The sequence below is a fragment of the Metopolophium dirhodum genome, chromosome 3 (genome assembly GCF_019925205.1).
Source record: "Metopolophium dirhodum isolate CAU chromosome 3, ASM1992520v1, whole genome shotgun sequence".
NCBI lineage: Eukaryota > Metazoa > Arthropoda > Insecta > Hemiptera > Aphididae > Metopolophium > Metopolophium dirhodum.
Window position 1 is genome coordinate 33,539,151 of NC_083562.1, and position 27,926 is coordinate 33,567,076.

A 27,926-nucleotide genomic window follows, 5' to 3' on the forward strand; every position below is an offset into this window, starting at 1 on the left:
TAACAAATTTCAACTGAACACTTCCATTACGGTGATCTCCTCTAATGACTATGTAGTGTGTTAGTTATAAATTATAATAAAAATCTTCTATGCAGCAGCTTGATTGAGTTCCCCAATTGTTTGTTTTTGATTCTTAAAATGTAGTTTTGTAGAACATTTTTTTTTTTTTTTATTCGTATGACTATAGAACATTAGTTATACATATCAAACTAAAAACACAGGTAAATTGTTATTGCAAATTAAATTATATGCAAAAATATAATTTCAATAACTAATATTATAGTGATATTATGGTAATGCAATTGTACAATTGAATAATATGTAATACATGCTTGTAAATGTATAGCAATGTAACATAAATAATATTTATATAAATACGTCATATGACTTATTACATATTAATATATTACAAATACTTGAAAAATTTGAAATTATAATATATTATAAAATTAAGCTTATTTGTGAACACTGATAGTTAATAACTAATAAGCAAATAATTGTAACACATTTTTAGATAAACCGTTGTTTAAAAATCAACAAAATCTGAAAATTATTTTATAAAAAAACATTATTGTTGTAGTTTTTTTTTCTTTATTTATTGAAACTAAATATAATAACAGAACAAAAAAAAGTTATACAATAAATTGTTAGTTAATACTAAATACATAAAATACCTTCTAATCTAAAATGAAATGTATTTATTAATTATTTGTTGAATTATCAAATCTTGGATGAAATAATTATATCAATTAGAAAATTGTAGACAATGTTGCTTAGTGTATTCCCAAATAAATAATGAACCAGCCACATGCACATTTAATGATCTGACGATACCTAATTGTTTTATTTCTACACATATGTCCATGGTGCTTAACAAATCGTGCGGAATACCAGAGGTTTCATTTCTGGAATAAAAATTAAAAAATATTTATAGTATTTTCTAAGAATTATAAGTTTATATAAAAAAAAAATGACTAAAGTTATATAAATAAAATTATTTAACTACGTTTCAAAAAATTATAATTTGATCAGTAAAAAATATTAAAATATATTTTAAATTTTAATTAACACATTCGCTGCATCAAAAAAATAACTGCGCTAGGAGCTCAACCAACATTGAATATTATTAATATTTAAAATAAAAAAAATTAACAAAAAAAATATTTATTTAAAAAGAGGATTGGATTAACTGAAATAACAAGAATTTTCTGCATGTGTACAAACATAATTATTACAGTAGTGCATCACCATTTCACAGTACTTTCAATTCAATAGACCTGATGCTAAAACCAGCTAAAACCGAAAGATAGACCATTTAGATTCTACGCGTTGTCTATAGCCGACAGTTGCAGCGTATGTGTTAAGATAAGAAAACTAAAACAATATTATTAGTGTTTTTGAGGATTACTTTTTTGTTTTAATTTTTTTTAAAAATACCAAAAAAGGTTTTATTTAGTTCTGGTTTTTTAATACAATAAATAAGTAAGTGATGAAAGCTAACTTCTATCCAATTTTTATAAAACCGTAATTGTTTCACTCTCATACAAATCATACATTATACTTATTATCACTACTTAATTGATACATAAATTTAAAAAAAGTGTTCAGTCCTGAAATCAGGAAATACTCTATTTATTTTTTAGTATGGATTTATACTTAATATTTAATATAATTTGAAAAAATTTAGATCTATTATGGTGTTCAAAATTTTTTTTAAATATTATATAAATTAAAACTTGCTATTGCTTAACAAAAAAATAGTAATTAGTAATTACTAATTACTATTCCAATTACTGAACTCTATATATAGGTACTGTATAGAGTTCAGTGATTCCAATGGGCATTAAATAATTTTTAATTTAATAAACTTAACTACTTATATATAGATCACATTGTATTTTATTGAAATGTAATTTTGATATAAAGCTGAATTTTTAATTCCCAGCATACTGAAGTTTGAATTTTTCATTATTGTACTACTATTGTTTATAGCTATACTGTTAAAGTAAGTTACATAAAATCTATATCTTACAGTCAGTAATTTAATTAAACAATTTTTTGAGATACACATTATTTTGAAGTAAGTATATTTACCCCAGAAGTAGAACACATTTAAATGGCAAGTTGATTTCATGCAAATTAACACTATCTACTGTTTGTTCCGCTGCCACAATTTGATACCCTTCAATTTTCTTTTTTTGTAAATATGATTTTAAGTTTTTAAGTCTAACCTAAAGTAGTATAAGTATAATTTTTTTAATATTAGTATAGTTATAGTAATATTTATAATATTGGAAATTTTTATAAAAATACCTCAATAATAGATTGATGTTTTTCTGCAGTCATACTTAATGCAGTAAATTCTTTTTTTTCAACACATGATAAATTATCAACAACTAAAGTGGAGGCTCCAAATACTTGGCATGTTCTTGCTAAGCCACCTAAATTTGTAACTTTATCTATCAAAGATGCGACAACTATTAACATTGATTTAGTTTTGTGCTCATCTAAAGGTTGAGATGGAATATACTTCCTTTGAGCATTTTGGGCATTGTCTATGACAATAATTTCATTTGATGATACTAAAAAATAACAAATATAATATAAATATTAAATATATATTTTGAAACAGAAGAACAAAAATTATTTAATAGTTAAAATGTCAAAAGCCAACAGTCTTTTTGAAAATAGCTGAACCTTTAATGTGATTCTTATAAAATCAAAAAGAACAAAATTAAATATACATGTCAACATCAATTGATAGTTAATTAATTGAACCATTGAATTTTTCATTGCAAAAAACTGCACATGTAAAATAGTATATAAATATGTAACTTACACAGACCTGGGGCAGTATTTTTTTCAATAAAAGATGAGACTGCACAGAGTGACAAATTATATTTATCATTATTATTCATAGTCTCCGAGAAATCATTTAACCATTTCATTGGGAAACATTCTTCATAAACAATATTTAGTAATCTAGGTACCTCTACACATACATTCTATACACAAAAAAAACCGCATTCAATTTAAATTATTTAATAAAGAAAAACAAATTTTATTTACCTTTATAGACAAAGAATTTATCATATCTAATTCTTGATAGAAAAAGTCGTGAAATGGATTGTCATACTTTTTAGTTTGATCATTCTGATCTATTATACTTCCCATGGTTTCACACAATAATGACCATTCATTTTCTGCAGGGTTATTAGAACATAATCTAAAAATTGTTGCCTTAAAAAACAAAATAATAGTAAGGCTAATATTAATAAAAAATATTTAATATTGAGTAAGTTGTATAATTGTATATATTTAAATTATAAATGTTTCTATAAAATATTTACCTGAGCATAAAACCGTATTTTATAGCCATTTGAAAAGCATAAAGGCAAAAGATTCTTTTTAGCTTCAGTTTTGAATTGTTTGTTATTCTTTATTTTGTTCAAATGATATACTATGGATATAAAGCTGCACAAATAATTATGATTTTCCTGAGCCTATAAATAAAGTTCAAATATTAACCATGTTTTTTTCCAATTTTTTCTTATAAAAAAAAAATTTGTATATAATTACACTTTTGAAGTCGTTCCAAAAGTCATAAAAACTTTGACATTTATTATATATTAAAACCAATAACCATATTAATTGATATGCAACACTATGTATGTGAGAAATTTCTTTTAAACTTGTTATTGACCATTTATATATATTTTCATCAAATACGAATGACTAAAAAAATACAGTTAGAGAATGATATTAACGATTATTTATAAGTATATATTTTTTAATAATTAGTACCTCATGTTGTTTGTCACATGCAACAATAAGTAAAACTTGTACTACTCGTTGTTTTAGACGGTATGCCTTAGAATTATGAAAAAATTTTCTATCTCTTAATGAAGACTCTGTTTTTATAATTATATTTAAAACATTTCTCCATAAAATATTGGAATTTAGTTTGTACAAGCATTTAATTGTATTAAAACGTAAATATTTATCATCAGGCAAACACTCGATTCTGAAGAAAAAAATGTATGATCCATTTATAATATCTATATAATTGAGCAATAATTAGTTTAAAAGCTTACGAAATATCTTTGATTAATGGAAAATCATTCAATGTTCGAACATATTCAAGTGTGTCCCATTCAATTCTAAAAAAATAAAGAATTTAAAAATAAGTTTCAATGATATTATTTATTGAAAAACATACTTGATAGCACCATATCGATCAATACTGAATAATATGCATTTAGAAAAAAATTCAGGCATTAAATTATTCAATTCTAAAATGTTAATGGATCGATCTTCTTCCAAAAATCGAAGAAGAAGTAATGAGAAACAAACACTAAATTTATAACGGTATTTTTCAGTTAAAAGATTTTGGATAATCTGTAAAATAAAACATCTTAATTATCTCTGATATTATAATATGATTAACATATTTAACTTAACAAGTTTACCTGATTTTTGACAAATGTCATATATTTTTCTTCTAATAACAAATTGTAGTTAAATGCCATTTTAATAAAACTTTTGGTAGCATTAGGAAAACAAGATACCCGGCAATCAACTAAAAACTCCCAACAGTTTTCGATGAATTGTATTATTAACTGTGAATGCTCTTGAATTGGAAATTTATACAAAAATGACTTAGCAGTTGAAAAATATATACTCCAATATAGATCATGACGTTCTAAAGTTTTATTCATTAACCATTCAAGAATGCCCAACATTTGTTCTTTGGGTACTGTAGAATGCTGGAAAAATGTATTAATTATATCCAATTGGGGAATTTGATGCATTCCAGGTTTTTTTGAATGATAAAAATCTTGATTTTTATTAAAAAAAAATCCAGAATCAATGAAACTTTTAGTGAAAGATAGCCAATCGTTTTTTAATGTATCTTCAAGCGAATGTTTTGTTGCATATTTACCAATCCAGCTATATATTGCTAAAATAGAATAATTTCCAGAGTTTTTCGTAAGAATAGAATAACACTTATTAAGCCAAATATTCATAGAGTTTGTATTATTGACTATTCGGTTTGAGGATAAAACTTTGTCTAGAAAGCGACAAATAAATTGATTATCACAAGGATTTTCTTCTAGTATTTGAAAACATTTGTCAACCCAACGTGTTGTGAGCGGCCAAATATGTTTACTCAATATTTGACTTACACAAGTGTCATAACTGCCAAAGTGATCTTCAACTTCCAATAAACATTCTAAAAATTCTAATAGATCTGACATAACTAATGTCTTAGAACAAATTTCATCCAACTTTTTTATGCTGATCGGAGAATTACTAAAAGTGTTTGATAAAACTAATAATCCAATAGATGTTGAATAAATTGTATGCTTTTCATTTATGCGGAGTGATAATTGCTTATCTAAATAATTCAAATTATTTATTTTTTGGATTGAATTAATCATATAGTCCCAAGATTGTGTTTCATTTTTGTATACAATTATGCAATCAAATAAATCACAACTAAATTCAGTATTAATTTCACAACTAAATTTACAAGCAAATGTAAATATAAATGTTAATACAACAGTTTTCAAATATGAATTTGGCATTTTTTCAACAATAGACTTTATTTTGAGCACGTGATTAATAATATTGAATCCTAAAGGACGATCTAGTGAAATATCAGCTAATGATTTTGTCAAAAATGTTAAAGGTACAATTGACCACTTAATAGTTGACAAATATAATAAAAATTTGCCAAACACATCACAACCATCATCGGACATCATAAGTTTACTAAACCATAATGACAATATAATTTCTAATTGAGGTTGGTTGACAAAAATGTCACTAGACATTTTGTACAAAAATATGTTGTTCAATGAACCCACAAATGACACTAAAAGTTGTTCATTTGTTTTTAGTGATTTTATTGGCATATTTGTGATGATGTCTATACTTGCTAAGACAACATATTTGGAACTGTGCTTAGACATTTTACAATACATAGCTGTAATCCATTTCAAAGGTAACTTGTATTCACCATAATCATCATCAGTTTTGCTTAATGCAAGTTTTTTGGCAGTACTCAGAATTGGTAAAGTTAAATGTTGTTGAGTATTTTCCAAAGTTTCCATGACAACTATATAATCGTTCCACACTTTCACAAACTGTTCTTTACATAAGTATGGGAAGTAATTGACATTTTCGTTTAATAATTGGGAACATGATAATTTAAGTATGACATTATTATGAGTTCTAATAACATTATTTTCACAGGTCAATAAATTACATGTTAGATTCCAAAAATCGTCATCATTTAAAATAACATCAATACACGAAGAATCAAAGAATAAAGTTTGCATGTTGAACAGTAAATTTATTATACGATTAGGATGAGTTTCAATCATAGATTTAATATGTTTCCATAAAATATGTATATAATTAGTTGACACAATATTGTTTAATAAGATTATTACAGCATCTAACTTATTTTTATTTAAGTATGGTTCATTAAGTATATTTACTAATGTATTTCTTAAGTGATTAAGTTGTGTATTATCATCCATATTACCATTACAAGGCATAAATATGTTTTGCATGCAAAATCCAATATTCCTTATTCTTTCATTGGAACAATTTTTGAAATCAACTTCATTTGTTAATTCTATACTAAATTGGAATAGCTGTATAATATCATCACTACTTTGTTTTTTAATAATATTAATGAAATAAATTAATAAGGAGTTAAAATCATCTATTGAAATATCTGAATCTTTCCATGCTAAACTTTCCAACTGAGGGTCAAAAACTTGAAAACATAAGTTTTTTGCACTAGACACAATCAAATTATAAACATCTATTTCTTCACGTACATCATAGGTATCTAACAATATAGGCAGTGCTTCTATAATGGCTTTTTTTTTTTTAGAATGTTTACTATTTAATATGTCCAACATTGATCGTAGCATAGTGAGTTCTTCCATATTATGTAATAACTGTAAAATTCAATATTGATTAAATTACTAAAAATTAAAAAAAAATTAGATATATTTATAATTTATATTTTTAAATAACAAATAGTACTTTACATTACTTAGTATATAATATATATGACTAACATATTTATACAATAGTAACTATAAGGTTATAACATAGTGTTTATATGTATAAACATACATTTTACATTTTATATCGATGTGCTTGTACAGGAGTAAACTTAGGAAAAGTAGATACACTTTTAAACAAATTTTGCTCTATAACATAATCATTAAGTTTCTCAGGTAATATTAGTGATCCATCAACTGTTTGATGAGTTTCAGCAAGAGCAATAATTAACCTGGGAACAGCACATGCTGTTCCATTTACAGTATGTAAAATAATTCCGTCGGAATGAATACCCAGTCGTTCAGATTGATAATTCGTACAGTCACTACAACTTGAAATCTCCCCATATTTATTACATCCTGGCATCCATGCCTCAATATCATATTTTCGATATGCTTGTGTCCCAAGCTCATGTTTGGCCATATCTAATACGCGGTAATGTAAATTAAATGGCTGTAATAAGTCTTCTTGAATATTTCGAAAATAAAGAGCCATGTTTTCTGATTCTTCAGGTAGACATGCTCCAAACATTTCAACTTTAGTAAACTGATGTACCCTAAAAATTCCTTTTTCCTCAGCAATGCTGGATACTTCAGCTCTATAGCAACGACTAACTGAACACAATTTTAAGGGAAGTTTATCTTTAGATACATTTTTGTTCATTAAAGACCCAGCTAAAGCCATTTCAGAAGTTCCAGATAAGCACCATTTCTTGCCGTAATAATTATTATCAAATGTGTAAACTTGATTTCTTTCTCCAGCTGTATCCATTCCACACCTTTCAATTAATTCATCTGGCAATATATCCGGAACTGAAACTAATTTGAAGCCTTTTTTTATTAATTTTGCTAACGTGTACTGGACAAGGGCATGCTCGATTTTAGCTAATGGGCCAATGAAATAATAGCTGCGGTCACCACAATAATTAGATAAATTTTCAGTTTTAAGGCAATATTTGACTTTATTTAACATACTTAATGGTAATGGTTTGAATTTAAACACTGGTTTTTGACCAACAGATTTTACTACTTCAAAATCACCTTGGATGTGTTCTACACGAGGGTGAGTTTTTTTAGAAACATCTTTAAACTTGTCTTCCAAACTAGGCATAGTCTTCTTAAAGGTTTTTAACGTGGTTGATAAGTTATTTTGCCAAGAAGAATAGCATTTTATGAATTGCTTATTAAGATCCACTTTCTTTGAACACATTTTTTGTGACAAACGTGACATAATGTTTACGGATTTTTTATGAACTTTACTCACCTATATTCAATAAAATGATCCACACAAACGATGATGAATATATCTTAAATTGTCCTATAAAATAAATACATAATATGTTAATTGTTAATCATAAATAACACCTAACTCTGGATTATTGTATATTGTATTCAAACTTCAATGTGTATATAACTAAGTAGTACATTTTTAAATATGTATTAGAAGATTACACTTACTATGTGAGTTAATGCAAATTATTGTTCTTTAAAAATAAAAGATTTATTATCAAACGCTTTTGAACTTTTAAGGTAAATACCTATAACATTATAATCATTATTAATATTATTGAATAATAAAACTACAACTTTAGTTTTTGTATATATTATTTGTTATTACTTATTTTCTAATTTCTTTACGTATTTACTCGCCCCGGTTTCTTATCAAATATGAACACACGTGTAGTTGGTTAACGATTTCAGTGCAACCGGAAAACAAAAATTATATTTATATTAGATAACCCAACGAAAAATCAAAAAATAAGCCTCAGCCACGGTATCTAGCTTCTAGCTTCAACTAAAATATATTTTTCTTAAATAACATTTTTATTTTTAGTGGGACTCCGTGGTAAATACCTGTTCATAGGGGAAGATTATAGACTATAAAGACATAATAATATTATCTTTATATTATAGCAAACACTGTTTAACACTGTGCTTATAGTTGTTGTACCACAGGATATATGAAATTAGTAGTGGTTTTACAGATATGTAGAAAAATATTAATAATAATAATAATTCTATATATCTGTGGTTGTACTACACTGTGTAATAAAGTTTTCTTTTATATTTTTACTGGATAGTTTAGTAAGATAAATAAATAATAATATCAAACACACAAACATAAACATTACTATCATTTAAAGTATTTGATATTGATGATATTATCAATTAATTATTTATTACTAATTAGTTAACAATTTACTGACCCGTTATTCATTAATATAAAATTCAAAGTTTGTGTTAATCTTTTTTTTTATAATATTAATTATAAGTACGAGTGTACAACTTTTTTCCAATTGTATTACTGTTTTGACAGTTTTGACAATATTTGTTATGGATCATTATTGCAAAAAATGTATTCAATACTGTTCATTAAGTGTACTTACCTACTAAAATTCATAATCAAAATTTACGTCTTAAGCTCAGTTCATCTAAATTAATTAAAATGAATCCAGAAAGCGAGATTATGAAACAAAAAAAAGTCACTCGTCATACTATACTTCATGCTTTGTACGATCGGGAAATAAACGGCATTAAGACACGCATGAATTGTATCAAATCTACTTACCAAGTCATTAATCCCAATTGTACAATTATAAACGTTGAGAAACCTCCTTGTTTTCTAAGAAAATTCACTCCTGATGGTCGCCACTTCATAGCTTTTTCTCAAGACCAATTGTACATTGAGGTGTATGCTTATTTAGGATGTTCAATGGCGGCTAAGTTGCTAAAGAACTATGAAGAAAATTGTATTGGCCAAGACAACAATGGTGATGTTGCTCGAAAGAGAATATTTGAAAGTCTTTTTAAACTGAAATATCGGATATTAGTAGCAGCGGAAGGAGAACAATTAAATAGAGAATGCAGTCTATTCACAGAAAATAGTTCCTATACTGTTTTGGGTTCTGTAGGACCTATTCCTAGAAACGTAATGCTTGAATACAATGACGTTTTCACCAATAATGAAGCAGTAACTCCTAATCTATTATTGCCATTAGAAAATTATACTATACATTTAATTAATATAAAAAAAGGGGCTGTTAGTCAACGCTTACACTTCAAGGCCGATAAAATATCATTATCTCATAACCAAGGTGTTTACCTGTTAAAAGATGTACTTGCAATTTTATCTGTTCAACATCAAATAATTCATGTTTACAACCTTATCCAAAACCGTTTCCATCTGTTGAGAAAAATTGGTCGATTTTGTTTTGAAAATGATCTTGCGTTTATTTCATCTGTGCACACAGATATAATTGCAGAAGATTATAAAACTCGTAATGAATCTTTTACCAATGGATTAAAAAACAAGCTAATGGTGTTTTTGTTTAAAAAAGCTAAACGTGAATCAGAAGTCGCTAGAACACAATACCCTCTTAGGAGATTTTATCAATATTACGATCAAGTGAGCTAAATATTAAGCAACAAAAATAATATAAAAATCATTGATAATTATTGTTTTGTAGTTTATGTCATTACGAATGTGGAAAATGCAGTTATTAGATGTAGACAATATGATCATCAGATATGCATCAGAAGACGTGGTCACTGCTAAAATTCAGGAACCAAGTACACAAGCATCATATTTTATGATTTACAATATGACAACAGCTGCGGTAAATTTATCATTTAACAAAAATAAGGTGTCAGGCAATTAAGATTTAAGTTATAATTGTTTTGATTTTAATTTCAAACATGGTATACTTAAGTGTAAAACATGAGAATTTAATTTAGGGATAAAATCATTGACCTATAAACTAATGGACAGCGCACAGAAAGATAAATCACCAGACGAGAGAGAGAAAAGGGGTTTTTGGGTCGTTGCACTATTACAGTGTGCTTTAGCATAAAGCCCAAAACATGTTTTTTCTCTCTCAGTTATGTCGTCTAAATTAACCAATAGCTGGACAGTGTGGGAAGCACTATTCATTAGTCTATAGGTCTATGGATACAATATACTAATTTAATTATGTTGTATAAAATTTTAACTAATTTAATTTTTCAAAATATTTTATCTAAAAATATTATATCTACTGTAGTATATATTATAGGGGTGGAATGCCTTTAAAATTCTTACCGGTAAACATATCAGGCTACTTATACTGTTTTTAGGCCACACTTTTCAATTTTACCCTTACTTATGATGAAATAGGTATTTTAAATTTGTGTTTGGAGTTAATTTAAAGATTGTATATTAATCGATCATCACACATTTCTTCCTTGGTTTTAACCAGAAAATTATAGCAATATAATATTACTCATTAGTATTATACAATAATATGCAAAATAAAAATGATATCATTTAATTCAATAGATCATCTAACTACGAAAGCAGTGAGATTCAAACAATGAAACACCTTCCACAATGTCCCCAAATTTGGACAACTTTCACCGAAAATGACCTTAAACTGACAAATGAGAAGGCGGCACTAATCACGGCTTATTGGATTAGGATCTAACTGACATAATAAAAGAAGAATAGATTATGAATAAAATTGTGTCTAGGTTAGCATTAAATTGGATGAATTAAAAAATAAAAACATGCAATTTCATCGCCATCCGAGCCCTACTTACTATTATATTAAGTTTGTTCTGTAAAATAAATTTCAGCCATTTAGTTTTGGAAGTTCTTAGTTCTTACCTTAAAAACTGTAATTCAATAGTTTATAAATTTCACCAAACATCATAAGGATCAGGATGTTAAATTTTCATTTAAATATAGTTACATATTATACATTATAGTTTATAATGATATTATAATAATCATATTACATCAAAAATCAAATAATAACTATTGTTAACTACAATAACAATTTCCTTTTAGAGGATGTCAGCGCACTATTTGTATTCTCTCTCTGGCCCACGCACAACATAGACAAAACGCAGTTATGCAGATTCATTTTTCTATTTTTTAAGGAATCTTAGAGTAATATCATCCATTACAAAATATATTTATAAATATAATATTTTTTATGTCATATTGATTTGTCTAAATATTGTCTCAAAACAATTTAAACATCATTTAAATGTACAACATATTTTTGTTTATTTTGAAAGTCAAATACAAAGTAAATAACAATAAATTATTAAACCAATATCATTCACTCCAAAATATTATTCTCTATCTTTTTTGTAATTAGTGATTTTACTCTAAGATTACTTAAAAACATATAAAATGATTCTGTGTTCATGCTTTTTGTCTATTTTGCGGGTGGGCCAGAGTGAGAAAATAAATATTGCGCTGACATCCTCTTAAAAATTACTTGAATTACCCAAGTAATGATGATTTTTTTTATATTATTCTGTCTAGGTTTTAAATGTTTATGAAAATACATCTAGTGATTTATTACGTGGATATGAGTATTTTTGTGATAATTTTCGTAATCCCTATCTTAACCCAGATGGATTTATGCCATGTTCACCATCAAATAATATATATTCAAGGTATATTAATTTATTATTCAGCATTACGTTTACTTTGTATTTTTTATAAAAATGTTTCATTTTAGGGATTCCCATGAAAAATTTAAAAATACAATGCTAAATGCTAGATTTGGTGGCACAATGGAAGCAAACAAACGAATATTGGGACAATTACCAATAGCAGCACAATCATTTTCCTGCTCTCCATATTTGGATACTTCCCTTTATAGTTATGATGAAAAGTGGGTGTCACCAATGGAAAGACCTAAAGTAGTTGGTGAATATCCAATAAGGTAAGGTTAAATCATTTTCTCTTGTTTTCTCATAAGTTATATAATTTAAACTTCATATTTATTTGTTTATAATATGTTAAAAAGGTTCTATTCAAGGGAATCGGGAACACTAAGCTTTTATCTGTATACTAGTGTATCAAGGAATAGACCAACGCAAGACCGCAGAAGACTGGTAGCATTTACGTTCCATCCTACAGATCCTTTTGCTATTAGCGTACAGAGGGATAATTTAGAGTATATTGTTAATTTTCATATACGGAAGGTGTACTTGCCTGAGTAATGGTAATTTGAAAATGTTGACTACTTTGATTGTCGTTTGGATCATATAATACAACATTTTCTAAGCAGAGCTCACAAAAGTAAATATCTAGAGTGGAAAATCTGTAGACTTTGTATTTTGAATAATTTTATCAGTTATTTAACAATATAAATTATAATCTTAAATAAATGATTTGAGATATTTTTACATAATGTTACAAATTATAATATTTTTTAAAAATTTTACGTGAGATCATTATTTCAAACCCCCCCCTTGAAATTTTTTCACCTAATAAATGTATTATTTATTTACAAAAACTATAGTGAAACTGAGTCAAGATGTATGGAATCAACTGTAGTCGTTTTGGTAGAGCAGATTCTTCCTGTCGTTGCAAATACTGAAAAGTTTATAATTCTAATGTTGAATTAATTGATATTGTAACATCATTCCAACATTAGTAGTAAAGTTACCGAGTTTTTATTTTGCACCATAGTATAACAGAGCAAGACGGGCAAGTTCTAGAGTGTGAAAAGTGAAACTGGGGGAGGATTCATCATGAATTATTTTTACAATTTATTTAAGTCAGTCAATATTATTAATGAATTATAACTTAATATTATAAATGTTTTTAATATAATTAATTTATAATGTCCGCATAATAAATACCGTACGTGGTATGCCTAAATGTGGATGATTTTGAAAAACTTCTAACACCCAAGTAGGTTTCAAACTAGTCATGAATAAGTAATATAATTTTGGTGTATACACTACATAAATGTATTATTGCTTTAGATTTTCCATCAAAAAAAGGGTTAAAATTATCTTTTGAATGTTAACAAAAGTAATAGGAGAATAAAGAGTTGTTTAGAACGTTATGAAAGAAATGCAAAAAACAAGTCTATAAAAGAAAGAAAATCAAAGAAAATTTGAAGTTGTTTAAGTGGTAATATATTTTTTTAAATGTTAGGTATAAATACAGTTCACTTTTACTGAACATACATTTTTTTATTACTCACTAAAAATCAACAAAATAAATAATTTTAATATAAATTAAGAGTATGTCGTACCCGCATGTATTCTCTCCATCTTACTCATTCGACATAAATTCAAAGCTCAAGTTATAAAGTTGATTTAATTTAAACTTTTTATCTTAACTAGTTACTTTTGGAACTTCATTAACTTAAGTATTAACTTACTAAATTTCTTTTTTAATTATTGAAATTAACGTATTCATTTTTAATTTCAAGAAGTAGGTTAGTTAGTAAGTTATGTTAATTTATTTTGTTTTTAATTTTATTATATTTCACTATTACAGTCTATTTTGTTTTCATGTCAAAAAATATTTACTGTGAGGTGTTTAAAATTAAAAGTTTTTTCAATTCTACTTATATGGAAATACTGTTCAAAGTATTAAGTATAATTATAAACACTAGTCTATAGTTTATATTTTTGGATTGAAAAAAAATTAAATACGCTAACGTTGAATAAAAATATTAACTTTTCTTTTAACTTAATAAAAAGTGTGTATTAAATTTTAACATAACTGAGTTAACCTATAATTAAATTAAATTTTAACTTTTTGTTATTGGATACTAACTTAACTTAACTGAGTTAAAAAAAATATCTAACTTGCCCAGCCTTGGATAAATTAGACCGAACCACAGGAACACTCACTCAAACAATTGAACGCCTTTGGAGATCGGTTGTACATTGTAACATTTTCAAACTATTTTGACTCTTTTTGAGCTATTTATAGCTATGATAATTTTTTTAAATTTTGTAAATTATTTTTCATTTAGAAATTCTATTAAGTTTTTTGTTTCATAACTTATACAAGAAGGTTTAATAGGTTTCCAACAAGTTTTTCTACCTATATTTTTGAAAGAGAGCACCATAAAGTCACGCTATTTATAACCATGAGATATTTTAGATTTTTATAAAAAAAATGTTTAAACTATAAAATTTTAATATTTATACAAGTATGCTATAGGCTGATACAACGTCTTGACCACCTTTTTTAATTTAAATTATTTACTTTATGTTTGAAATTTTAAAATGTTTTTTTACACTCGTACATTATTAACTGATTTTTGATAGTTTATTAATGTATAATAGAGAATATTTCACAAAAAGCACACATTACAAATCAATCATTAAAATCTGGATCATAATCAAAAATTAGTAATAACTGTGATTGTCTGAAGCGTTATTGTTTTTCAACCAACAGATATTTATTTTTAATTTACAATAAAAAAATAAAAGCACAAGTATTATAAAAAAAATGAAGAAAACAAAATATTAGTTGCAAATTTATTGTCATGATTTTCTTATTATCCAATATTAATATGAAAAAAAATTGTCTTAAACATAGTTAAGTAATATTTTTGTAAGTCTTAAATATAAGTCACTTAACGTATGGATATAATTTGTATATTATATATTATTATAATAAAAGTAATATAAATAATTGTTATGCTATACTAATTATATTATGGATAACATTTAAAGCTCAGGACAGAGTAATGAAGATGTATAATATAATGAATTGAACACTAGAATAATGAAAAAAACAATAGATAGTTCAATAAAATATGAAATATTATGTTAATTTGATTACAAGTAATACATATTTTATTTGATATACATTAATTTGGTATAGATTTATACGGTTATCTCCCAATACGTTGAACATAATATCTCAATATAATCATTACCTCAATTAAAATTATATCTTCCTTTAAATATTTGATACTTAAATGTTTAAAATTGTATAATATATATATATATATATATATATTATTAATATACAAATTATTCTAAAATAAAATAATAAAAAATGCAGTTATATTATTAATTAAAATTTATAATAATTAAGCAATAGATATTTGGTTTCATAGGAATGTATGCCTTATGATTTATTTTACCTAGTCTAATAACAATTCAACATTTTAATTAACAATAACTAGGCATTAAAACTAATAATCACATACATATAGGTGGTAAAAAAAGTGAGATTATATTGTTTAAGGTAAAATGTTTGGTTATGACATATTAAAAATTTTATTAAAATCAAACAGACAAGAAAACAAAGTATACAATTTTAAGCACTGAAAATGTATACACTCAATCGTTGAGTCTTACATTTAAAATATACTTTAAAAATATAATAGTAGATGATAATTAATACCATTTAAAATACATTTTGATACCATAAAATGTTAGGGTTAAAAAAATTGTCATAGATATAAGGTTAAATATTATGCAATTGTCATTTCAAATAAAAAAATTTGAAAAAAAAATGGTTTTTTAAGACTATCTTAAACTTATATGCTAAAAAAAAAATTTCCTACTCCATATAATAAAAAAAAATTAATAACTATAATTGATATAGGAAGACAATAAATTATTAAGATCAATAATTGAAATACTGGTGGATACTTAAAGCATTGTTATGTCCAATACTAAATTAACTGCTTATGGGCTCAATGATATTCCATAAACTCGCATACGATCCAAAACCAAATCCAAGAAAACCGATAATAATAATAATAATATCTTTAACAAACATCAGCGTGAACTCTTTACCAGAGCAATGATCCCAGAATGTCATGAGTTCAATAATAGGTGGAAAGATCAGAGCTAGTGCTGAGCTGCTGAATGATCCCACTAATGAGATGATAGCTGATAGGTTTGGAATGGCAGCTGCTAAAGCAACTATAAAATACATAAAATGAGCTTTTAGAATTTAATAAGTAATACAATTTTACCAAAACTCTATACTATATATATTATATACAGTTATATATTATCTATGGTCCTGCAAGAGAACAAAGCCATTTTTGTCCTGCTGTGGCATGTTCTTTCACTGGACAGAGTATATATATTATGAATACAGATATAGTACAAGTATATTATATATAATATTTAGTATTTACATGTTAGTGTGACAAGAAACACTCTGATACTCAATTCAGCATTACGTTGGCTAGACTGTGAATGAAAATATCCTTTTAAAGCAGGCCATACAATACCAATTGGAACATAGAATTGGAGACCATAAGACAAAAATATTGAGAATGCCATTGCTGCCCGGACACTTTGGGCTAACCTGAAACATTTTTGTTAATAAATATTAAAAAAATATATTATTTTATATTTTTAAAATGTCAACAAGAGTTTAATAATTTTAAGTATAATATACTCTATTCTAAATAAGTTTGGAAAAACCGCATAGCCTCAGAATAGTAAGACCACTGTGATTGTCTAGTAGCTGGAAGCGTACCGGCTGTCATCGAGACTGCACATGCGTAAACCGTGATGTGTTTTCTTTTTGATTTTTTTCCAAATTTATTCGGAGTATAGTATTTGTTTATCAGATTTCAGATGATAAACAAAAAAAAAATGATTAAATAACTAAACTCAATAGTATAAGCCAATAGTGTAGCTTAATCAACAAAAAGTTAGATCATAGGACAAACATTACTATAAATTATAACTTAAAAATATGAAAATATGAATATTAAAAATATGAAATGTACCTTGCATACATCAAATAAACTTGCTAAAACAAATTAATACAATGCTATTTTTTTTTAAATTGAACATTTCTATTTCAAAATCACAAATTTTTAATCTGTCCTACTAATGTTTTCTTATCTTAATAAACTATAAGAGATTATTCATTTATTTTACATTTTATATTAATTAAAATATTTATTACAACACATTGAATAGTTCTTATCAAGATCATTGAACAATATTTTTTAATTGGTGTAATAAGGTGTACATAGAGGTTAAATATTTACCTATGTATTGTACATTTTCAGTAATATGAACTGCAATAAAATTAGTATAAGTACTTGCATTATTAATTTTCAATCAGTGGGTACTATTATTAAAATTAGTAAAACTAATAAGAAAACTTTAAATTTCTAATTGGACAAAAAATTACAAAAAAAGATTAGTCAAACCTTACTGTTTTTAATTCACATATTTAATATTTTTAATCCATACATTTTAAGAGTTGACTGTTTTTACATCAGTTTAAAGCCTAAAGATTATAATGTTAAAACAGACAATTCTATATGATGTTTTAAATTTAACAATTGATATATTATCGATCTTTAGCTCATATGTACTTATTGTACATTTAAACTGTATATACAATGTAAAACATTAAAAATTTTCAAACTTAAAAATATATTATTGTAACCTTTAGGTTAGAAAAAATATTGTTTAGCTGGCTTTAAGGATTAATTTTTAAACAAAATTAAACATTAACTATATTTTAAATTTTAATATAATATATTCAATTTTTGAAATGTGAATTTACAAATTATTTAGAAAGAAATAAGAATAAGAATCATTATATTCTAATAGCATGCAATTGAAATAATTATTTATGTAATAGATGAAAATAACTATAACAATAATTGTTATAGTTTTTTATATTTAAATAATAATTATTACAATAAATTTTATTTTTTAAAACTATAAAAAACATTTATTCTATGTTAACTGCAGTTTAAATAAACATGTTTTACTTACAAATCTTCAGAAGGAAGATTCAAGGTAATACTTCCTAATTTAACAGCTTCTCCATATCGCAAGTATCCAAAAAATCCAATTGACGTATACAGACATGTTACAATGACCATTCCAGTATTTAAAACACCAGTCATTCCACCAAAAGACTCTGGATTTTTCATGTTATTTTCCAATGGTAAAACCTATTCATAAATTTACATATTATATAGTGGAACACTGTTGAATGCATTTTGTTTGTAGATTTAAAATTATAATATACCATTCCAATGCCTTCAAATGCGTAAACTGCAGTTCCAAAATAAAGGGGTAACTGTTGCCAAGAAGAAAAAGCTTTGACACTTAATGTTTTTGGAAGTCCTTGAAGTAAGTAGAAAAATGTTATTCCTAATCCAATTACAGTTAATATGGTTGCTAAAAAAGATGCCGGAGTCAGGTACTTTAGACTCTTTACACAATTCAAAAGTATCATTGGCACCAGTAGTATAAGCAAGTATGATTGAACAGACATTTTAACAGAAAAGTAATGAGTTATCACCTAAAAATATTTAATAGTTATAATAATTCAGTTCTTAGAAATATTTTTAAATTATTTACCTCTTGTAAATTAGTGGCCACAAACAAGAAATACACACAACAAAAGCCCAGTTGAGTCATAACTAGGAACGTATTAATAAATTTACTAGCAGCTGATGAATATTTTTGTAATTTGGGTGGTCCATATTCAAAAGCCATTTCTGCGACATTAGGAAATGAAAGAGATGGTCTTTGTGTTCTGACACATAATTCATGAGAGCACCGAACCTAAACAAAGTACAGTCAAGTTGTTACTAAAAATACAATTTAATATAATTAACTATTGAAATGAGTTTTATATATCCGTACCAATATATGCATACAATGTGTGCAAACAGCTCCCAAAAGTGCTGTACATACTAAACCTACAACCCAACCAGAATTTCTGAATGCATCAGGCATAGCTAAGATTCCAGTACCAATATTTCCCTTTAATAAATGTATCATGGTATCAAAATTCCTTAAAAAATAAAAGAAGTATTAATATTTAAATTAAATTAACAAAATACATCTATGTAATGCACTAAAATATAATTTTTAGGACACACAATATATAATATAACATAACATAATATAATTTTTGGATAAACTAAATTACAATATAAAATAAATATAATATGCATAATATTATATTTAGTGATCTTGATTTAAAATTACGATAAATTGTTCTTGATAAATAATAATTGGCACGTACACTATGCATATGTAAGGTACACATTAACATAAACTTAATTAACCTATTGAATATTAACAATAAATGGTTGAGGTATATGTTTATTGATAACTATTAGGTAGTTATTGGAATTTTTCTACTTATTCAAATAATTCAACTTTGTACACATTATGATAAGTAATTTATATCAAACCTTAATAAAATTACTATGAAAATGATTAAATAGCACGTGAATCATAAGTCCTAGTTCACGTGATTAAAAGTTGTGTATTCTTTTCTATTTTATTGCTTACATTTGACAAATAACTTTTAGATCATAACAGCCAGTCATTATATTATTGCCCATTTTAAAAGGATAATTTGTTTGTCATTAGTCATTACTCATTAATAATAAAAATATTATTTAAAACATTCAAACTAGATATTATAATAATTAACAAATTAAATATCAATAATAACTTACGATGTCGGATTTTCTAATTGTCGGTTCAGCAATGGATTATAATCTGATGCTGATCCACCATTAGCACCATTTTTTTCCAATGATTCATTCATTGGACCACTAGAAATGTTTGTATCTGGTAATGTTCTAGGAGATGGAGAAAGAAAATTACTTCTAGAATATCAATAAAAGTAATCATTTTAAATAGTAATAATTAGTTATTTTAATTTTAAAAAATTAATATTAATTAAGAAAAAAATTATAATTATTATATTTTTTTTTTACACAGGTACATAATAAATTTAATAAGTAAATACTTATATTCTATATAATTAAAAATTGTAAATGTTTAAATGCATGGTAAGGTATATTTGTGCAAAAATACACTATAACAAAATTGTTTTCCTTTAAAATACATTAAAAACATTTAAAAAGATAAATGTACTACACTACTATGTACAATAAATCTAATAATAGTGCAATTTTTATAATCTAGCAGTGATATATTTAGTCCAAAATGTAAACTAACTTACCCATTTTGGTTGTAGAGTGTAGCTGTACCAGTTAATAGTGGTTTGTCTTCATTCACTCTAGAAGTTTTTAAAGTCATTTTATCACAATTTACCTAAAATATAATCAGTTTTAAATTAATGTGAAACCATTCTAAAAAATTAAAAATACATAAATAGTTCAAAAATCAAAATATTTATAAAAATTAACAGTAAGTTATTCTTTGCATGGATATTTAAAACTACACAAACGTTTAATTAAATAATTGTGTGTAATTATGTGATTTGTTTAGTTATAATAATATACTAATTGTGTGATGTTAATCCTAATTTATAAATATAAAATATAATTAGATTAATTCTTATATCATGTTTAAAAAACTCAATGAACTTACTCTCTATAATTATTGTTAAAAAAAAAATATACACTTTTAAAACATTACAATCATAAATTATGTAGAATTTAGTTTATCAGAAGAAGTGTTTATAGTTTGACTGTTGTAATTCAAATAACGATTATATTTTGTAACTGAATGAAATAAATATTTATATACTCCTACTCTCATTTCTTATCTTTGTGACGTAAGTGAACAATGCAGAAAAAACTAATAATCAATACATAATATTTAAGTTAGTAATAATTTAAATAAATATGTACCTATACATTTTAGATTCTGAGTGGAACTATGAATGTAGTGATTTTACAATGTGTTTTTTTTCTTTATTTTTTATTATTTTTTTATTTTTTTTGTGTCTGCCATCACCTTTTAGGACAGTAAAAGTGCTTAGATTTTCTTCAACAGTATCTTTTATAATAGGAAAGTGAATCTAGTTGGTACTTTGGGAGATCAAAAGTAAAATTTTTCCAGTATTTTTCAAAAGCACCATAAAAAACAAAAGAAAATTTAAGGAAAAACGGGAATTTTTACGCAAAATCGATCTTTTATTAAATCGATTTTGGTTTTTGGCGTAACTCTAAAACAAATGACCGTAAATACATGAAATTTTTACTAAATGTTTAAATTAGCATTTTCTATACCTACATCATAACATTTTCCGAATATTTTGACTTAATTTGAGCTGTTTACGGACATTTTCAGTTTCCATTTTTTTTGGTTTTTTTTCTATAATTATCAATAAAATGTTATTTGTTGCTTAAAAAAGCTTGAAAGTTTAATAGAAGGTTCCTAGTATATTGTTTAAGAGGTAAATTAAAAAAAAATTAAAAATTCAGTCGTAATTTTTTTCATAAGCATTTAAAGTTCAAATATTGACAAAATACCGAAAAATCACGAAAATTAGCAAATTATTTTGGGTTGAAAATTCATAAAAATTTTTTTTTTAAATCTAAGATTTGAAAATTTAATACAAGATTGATCATAAGTTTGTCCACCTTTATCAAAAAAAAAATGTCTACAAGCAAATTAAATTCAATTTTTATGAGCGTTTGAAGTTCATATTTTTACAAGATTGGATATTGACTCGATTTCTCATGTAGCGGTTTTGTTATTTTATTGTTATTCAAACAGAATGACTGTAGATTCATGAACATTTTACAGAATGTTTTCATTTTCCATACACCATAAAATATTGACTCTTTTTTAGCTGTTTACGGACATTGTCAGTTTTAAATTTTTTTAGTTTTTTTTCTATAAATATCAATAAAATTGTATTTGTTGGGTAAAAAAGCGTGAAAATTTAATGCAAACCTATTGTTACAATAACAGTTGAAAAATATTAAAAATACACACAATTTTTTTTATAAGGATTTAAAGTTCGAATTTTGACAAAATGTATCAAATAATAAATTTAATAATTATTTTGTAGTTAAAAATTTGTAAAATGTTCAAATTTTATAGCTAAGGATTGAATATGTAAAACAAGGTTCCACATAAATAAGTTATAAACTATAATATATAAATTACTTTATTCACAATAATATCATCAAATATATTTAGTAATATCATAGGCTGACTGGCTATTTTCGCTCAGAATTGTTTTTCTTATACAGTGATATTATATCATTGAATTCAAATTTAACACCATCCATTGCCCACTTGTAAACTTCTGTACAGCAGAGCGACACCCACTTGTCCACCTTTTTTTGTTTATATATATAATATATACAATTAATATATTTATTATTTTAATTTTAACTAAGAATATATAAATGATTTTAACAAAACCTAATGTAACCTAAAAAAAGTGCATGAATAAAATAATACTTATGTATAGAAGATATACGAGTATATATAAGTATAAGTATATATAATATTATATAAAAGTTAATTGAGGGTCCAACAATTTTAATCTATACAAATATAACTTTAATTATATAGATAAGTTTTAATTGTAAATAGGGGGGAGGGGAGGTGGTTTGTGAATATGAGACCTTCAATTAAGTATATTGCAATATATTAGTTTTTTTTTTTTACTAGGTATTATTATGTTACTAAAATAGCGTAAATTAATTTAAAATTTAAAATTATATATTTATTATTACCTCAAGTAAAATAGTTATTAAGTTAACATGATTTTTAATAAATGTTTATATAATCTCTATAAACTAGATTAATTAATAATTATTATTAGGGCCCAGAACTTTATGCTTTTTTACCTCTAATGCATTGCTCATTTTTACAGACTTTGATTGAATGTAGAATTTAATGGTAACATGCTAATTTTAGGTTATTGTAATTGTATGGAATTTCATACTTTATGGTAATTTATATTTTATTGATTTCTAATTGACTATATTGCATTTTTATTATTTTTCATAAATTATTGCAGAGTAGTCATGTGTCAACATTATTTCTATGAATGAAAAAATAAAATACTTTTTCAGAATTATTATTGTCTCTTATTTGTACGACATCAACTATTTTAAATTTCAAGTAATGAGAAAATCAAATAAATACCTACTTATTCTACTCAATTTAAAACAATATTAAAAAAATTCAACATAATTTAGAATCTGAGTAAGATCACTGGTGAGGTGACCAGAGTACTTAAAATACAATAATACCACAGTGATAATTATATGAAAACAGGCGTTAAGATTTAATTAATAAATTATATAGGTATAAATCTTATAAAATATATGTATCTCTAATTGAAAAATATTTTTTTTTAAATCTTTTGATAAAGTTAAAATAATCTAGGCTCATAAAATAAAAATTAAGCTAGGTACCTATTTTGTTTATTTTTACTTTAAACACTTGTGGTAAACTAAGATTACATTGCAATTATTATAAAATTGGGACAAAAGCTATATATCCATCTTGTTTTTTATAAAATATGTAATTTTGGGTTTTAATATTTAAATTTTTCAATTACAAGATAAATTATAATTATCAATATTCCTATTTCCTAAACAAAAATAAAACTATTAACTCCTAATTAATGCCAACATGATTATTTCTCAACTTCTCATTCCTGTGACCTTAATATAATTGATAAACGTACAGATTATAATATGATGTGTTATTTAATTTGTGATAGAGGTACATGTGTATAAATTCAAGATTATAAATGTATATAAACATAATTAACAAAAAGAAAAAAAAATATTGGCTATCTTAATTAGTTACATTGAGTCTAAGTTAAGGCCACAAGAACCCAAAAAGTGGGGTGCTATAATTGTAAATGTCTAAAGGTACGTTTTCCCTGTAGCGTCTAGCCACATTACCGGTATATAGGTTGGCGTCTGAGGTCTGACGTGGCTGTGCTGTTCTACTGTTTGACGCTTTAGGGAAACCATACTTTAACAGAGCAGTGGGGGGGCTTTGTCCCCCCTCATACCCCTAATTTCTAAAATAACATAATCTTACAAGTTACAAAACGTTAATACAAAACTCACGGGAGTTTACCAGTATTACACAGTCGACCACAGCGTACATATATAAAGTGCTTTTAGATGTGACCCATTGGCTAAAAATAGCTTGTAACTCGTAAGCAATATATTTAAACGTAAGGTGTATCATAATGCTAATTGTCTATCAAATATAGAAATATGTAATAATTTATAACAAATTAATATTATGACTCAGTGGCGTACCCAGGAATTTTTAAGGGGGGGGGGGGGGGTAAATTTTTTTGACATGTAAAAAGTATACAATAAGTGATTTGCACCTTAAGAATTTTAAATTCTGTTAATCAATGGGAGGGGGGATCCAGACCAGCATACCCCTCCCTTGGGTATGCCCTTGAATATGACTCAAGTCATAATTATTACCATAAGTTTTAAATTTTTTCCGGTTAATATTCCATAGGTAATTTAAAAACATAAAATTGATAGTATTTCTCCATAATAATGATATAATAGTTAGACCTAAAAAGCTAGAGGTACTAAGACCCTTTTCACCCCCCTAGGTGCGCCAATAGGGATAATATAAAATATATTATATTATAATCATTATAACATTTGTTACTAAAAACAAAATGATAGAATACCTATACTTGCCGCGGAATAAGATCATGACTGTGTGGCAAACCGTTTTGCGTCCGTTTCACATAGCTGGTTTTTGATTGGTTCCCCAAAGTGGTCGCAAGGACAAGCAGTGCGGAGGAAGTTGTGTTGACTGCGCGACTAGTCATGATCTTATTCCGCGGCGGGTATATAGTCCATTATATCTTATTTATTAACCTTCAAATTATTCAATATAATTTATTTATTTTCTGTTTAAATATCCAATTATCTCTAAAATTGTACTTCAAACATTTAACACAAAAATTATGCAAGTGTTTTTTTTTTTTTTACATTGGTAAGTCTTACAACAAATTACAACAAAAAAGACATAAAGTATTATGTTAAAAAATAGTGTTGTGTATTAAATATTCCAGTTTTCTCAATTAAAAAAAAATATATTGGGATTATCTTATTTTTGATATTCCTAAATACTTACCTAACTACCAAAGTCAAAAAAAAAAAGTCTTACAAACATTTGAAATAATAAAAAATGTATATTGCGATTACTTCACTTGGATGAATATTTTTAGTTTTATTTGAAAGCGATATTAATATATAATTTTAATAAAAATGTGAATAACAATGAAACCATGTATTAGCACAAATATTTTTTCTTTTATCAATGGCACCATTAATTAAAAAATAGTTGTAATTTATTAATTAGGATACTGTGCACAAAATATTATTTATTTGTTTGTAAAATGAATTGTTGAAATTTGTTTTATAATCTTCTTTATACATATTATATAAAGAAAGGTAATAACCTAACCTTTATCCCACTCTATTATAATAAGCTGCTTATCTGTGTTTTAATTAACATATTATACACTATACAGTTTGTTGAATTTGTGAAAATGTGTATCTACTACTTATTAGTCAAAATGTAATCATTATGAAACTAAAATCTTAAAAAAAGATTGCCATACTAATACACTTACGTAATTTTTTGACCTTTTAATGGTTTTTCTAGCAGAAAAAATTTGAATATACATAAAAAAAACATGAACTATAAATAATTAATTTACAATATCTAGATCATTTAAAAAAGTAGGATTTTCAAGATACCTAATAGAGCATTATAAACTGGAATTTATTGTCACAACTAATGAACTAACTATTGTCAATTTTATTATATAGTATATACATATATTATAATTAATGTTAAAGTAGTATTTATTCTTTAGATTTTTTTTAGGTGTTTGGTGATTATAATTAAAATGTAGGTAGGTAATAGGTAGGTCCTATTAATTCATTTTCTTAACTACCTATAATAATTAGTTAATCATTAATTAGGAATGATTAACTACTCACATTACTCGCTTGCGCTGGCTTTGCTGCTTGGACTTTGTTATGATTATCATTAATGCTGAAGTCCCCATTGATCTCGGTCTAGATATAATAATACAAATGTGAATTACCATTTAGCAATTAGTTACTAACAATATATATTATATATATTTGCATCAATGTAACGTAATGCCATTATATATGCATACCATATTGAAACAGTACTCACAGTCATATTGGTAGTCACAAATTGTTCAAATAAATTTCGGGAGTAGGTATTCAATTTTTTATTGCTGATGTTTTTCTATTCTATCAATGATTTTCATCATTTTTGAAGTTGTCGACCTTATTTCCGACATTTACGTACCAGTGTGTCACACAATAAAAAGAATTGCTGACAGCACAACAAAAAAATATTTCTCAATTTACTTAACAACAACAAACACAATAAAGATCAATTTAGTCTCATTCCCGTATTACCAAATGGTAAAATAGTAATAGTAATAGCATTGAGTATATTATAATGGTGAACGCTGCCATTTCCGTTATCTCATTATATTTGTTATCTATGCGTGCGAAAGGCTACAGCTGTTTGGTGATATCTAAATGATAATATTATTATTTATTATCACAGATATTATTATATTATATATCTGTGTTTATTATAGTTCATGTTTATTATTCAAATCATAGACCAATTAACTAGTGGTAGTATGGTCTATGATTCAAATATTATTAAATAATAATAATATATTGTTCATTTATACTATTTATTATTCGATATTCGCATTTTATTCGATATTTCAATATCATAATTCATAGAATCGTCGACACCGTGGGGAACCTACCATAGTTCTCCACTTCTCCCAATGTAAAATATTATTGTTAACGAAGTACACACAGATCTTGTATGATGGTGACGAAATGACGAATTATTAAAATTGTTCCATAAAATAAGCGTAACCCACGCACTAAATAAAATGATAAAACGCCTCCAAACACAGGACATTCTTTTGTTCAATGACTATTTTATTTGTTGTTTAGTTAAGTAGGTCATCTGAGTCATCAAATCATAACATTTTATATCATGAATGCACATTATTTATACCTATAATATGAATAAATAAAATATTCATATTAAGTCGGGGTATAATATATATTAGTATATTACTATAATACTATTATAATTATTATAATATAATATACAGTTATTTATGTATCATATCAAATTAATAGTAAATAAATTATGAAATAATACACATATAACATATAAGTGTTTAAGTCATATAAGTCAGTTATAAGTTTCGTAACCTACCCAACTTAGGTACTGGCCAGAACCTATTATTGGTTATTGTGTTATAATATA

The 27,926-nt window shown here is 25.4% G+C and overlaps 4 protein-coding genes across 9 annotated transcripts; 1 reads left to right on the top strand and 3 right to left on the bottom strand.

Moving 5' to 3' along the window:
• Nucleotides 1-43: 43 nt before the first annotated feature.
• On the bottom strand, nt 44-8,880 carry LOC132940476 (uncharacterized). 3 transcript variants are annotated; one of them, XM_061008113.1, is made up of 13 exons: nt 8,544-8,880; nt 8,350-8,403; nt 4,470-6,977; nt 4,220-4,398; nt 4,095-4,160; nt 3,805-4,024; nt 3,580-3,735; nt 3,351-3,503; nt 3,070-3,240; nt 2,846-3,005; nt 2,314-2,582; nt 2,095-2,231; nt 44-905 (listed from the first exon to the last, which is right to left on the bottom strand). In XM_061008113.1, the coding sequence occupies exons 3-13, from the start codon at nt 6,963-6,965 to the stop codon at nt 746-748; spliced, it is 4,167 nt and encodes a 1,388-aa protein (XP_060864096.1). In that variant the 5' UTR covers nt 6,966-6,977; nt 8,350-8,403; nt 8,544-8,880; the 3' UTR covers nt 44-745. The 3 variants fall into 3 exon arrangements, with proteins under 3 accessions (XP_060864096.1, XP_060864094.1, XP_060864095.1); XM_061008111.1 differs by having other exon boundaries at nt 45-905; nt 2,840-3,005; nt 8,544-8,879; XM_061008112.1 differs by lacking the exons at nt 8,350-8,403; nt 8,544-8,880 and adding an exon at nt 7,159-7,286 and having other exon boundaries at nt 45-905; nt 2,840-3,005.
• On the bottom strand, nt 7,162-8,196 carry LOC132940645 (serine--tRNA ligase, mitochondrial). The gene has a single exon (XM_061008358.1). It carries the CDS (start codon nt 8,194-8,196, stop codon nt 7,162-7,164), a length of 1,035 nt encoding a protein of 344 aa, XP_060864341.1.
• A 396-nt stretch (nt 8,881-9,276) lies between the features above and the next one.
• LOC132940477 (DET1 homolog) lies at nt 9,277-13,302 on the top strand. Its single transcript, XM_061008114.1, has 5 exons — nt 9,277-10,491; nt 10,553-10,702; nt 12,397-12,530; nt 12,596-12,802; nt 12,887-13,302. Exons 1-5 carry the CDS (start codon nt 9,532-9,534, stop codon nt 13,080-13,082), a joined length of 1,647 nt encoding a protein of 548 aa, XP_060864097.1. The 5' UTR covers nt 9,277-9,531; the 3' UTR covers nt 13,083-13,302.
• Nucleotides 13,303-15,917: 2,615 nt separating this feature from the next.
• On the bottom strand, nt 15,918-27,082 carry LOC132940480 (proton-coupled amino acid transporter-like protein CG1139). 4 transcript variants are annotated; one of them, XM_061008118.1, is made up of 10 exons: nt 26,790-27,082; nt 26,585-26,662; nt 20,830-20,921; nt 20,318-20,443; nt 19,491-19,641; nt 19,203-19,409; nt 18,868-19,143; nt 18,609-18,790; nt 16,997-17,169; nt 15,918-16,775 (listed from the first exon to the last, which is right to left on the bottom strand). In XM_061008118.1, exons 1-10 carry the CDS (start codon nt 26,793-26,795, stop codon nt 16,528-16,530), a joined length of 1,539 nt encoding a protein of 512 aa, XP_060864101.1. In that variant the 5' UTR covers nt 26,796-27,082; the 3' UTR covers nt 15,918-16,527. The 4 variants fall into 4 exon arrangements, with proteins under 4 accessions (XP_060864101.1, XP_060864100.1, XP_060864103.1 ...); XM_061008117.1 differs by having other exon boundaries at nt 15,919-16,775; nt 20,318-20,470; XM_061008120.1 differs by lacking the exons at nt 26,585-26,662; nt 26,790-27,082 and adding an exon at nt 21,201-22,350 and having other exon boundaries at nt 15,919-16,775.
• Nucleotides 27,083-27,926: the final 844 nt, after the last annotated feature.